This window comes from Cynoglossus semilaevis, unplaced genomic scaffold, assembly GCF_000523025.1.
Source record: "Cynoglossus semilaevis isolate Cse_v1.0 unplaced genomic scaffold, Cse_v1.0 C18914826, whole genome shotgun sequence".
Taxonomy (NCBI): Eukaryota; Metazoa; Chordata; class Actinopteri; order Pleuronectiformes; family Cynoglossidae; genus Cynoglossus; species Cynoglossus semilaevis.
Genome location: NW_007590989.1, coordinates 1 through 602, shown reverse-complemented (window position 1 = coordinate 602; position 602 = coordinate 1). Strand labels below are relative to the sequence as shown.

General features: G+C 46.7%; 1 protein-coding gene across 1 annotated transcript; it reads left to right on the top strand.

The window, feature by feature from the left end:
- Positions 1 to 9: 9 nt before the first annotated feature.
- Positions 10 to 562, top strand: LOC112486686 (hemicentin-1-like; the record flags this gene model as incomplete). The annotated part of the gene is made up of 2 exons (XM_025054015.1): positions 10 to 136; positions 299 to 562. Coding segments are annotated over exons 1-2 (391 nt in total), but the record flags the coding sequence as incomplete, so codon positions are not given.
- Between the last annotated feature and the right edge of the window lie 40 nt (positions 563 to 602).

Genomic DNA, 602 nt, shown 5'->3' with positions numbered 1-602 from the left:
TCCGTTTTAATGCAGACCTCCAGTAATGGAAGACACTCCGTCCGGATCTCCGGCCTCAGCACCATTGACTTCCGAGCTGGATTTTCCAGAAAACCCACAATGGACTTCAAAAAGACCTCTAGTCGACCAGTTCAAGGTCAGTGAGGTCAATCTTTCCAAATCGTAAAAAAGAAAAGACACTGCAGCTGTTGGACGTTTGCCCTTCACCTGTCGTCTTCACTTAATTCCTGCAGCTCCGGAGCAACAGTTAATCAACTGTGTTTTAAATGTCATGTCAACTTTTTTGTTTTTCTTTCAGGAATTCCGACTCATATCCTGATTAACACCACCGGACTCTCCCCTCTGGCTCGGCCAGACAGGCTGGAGCTCTTGTCCGTCTCAGGGGAAGTGATCAAAACGTTGCCAATTGGTTACTTCCCTGAACGTAAGCCATACGGTCTGTGGAACATCACAGAGTTTATTCCACCCAAAGAGGCCTTCTTCCTGAGAGTGACGGGATTCGACCAGGATGGTTATCTGTTCCAACGAGTCTCCAGTGTGTCTTTCTCCAGCATCATACCCGGTCAGTCTGTGATGGAAAATATGATATTCTGAATGAAGAT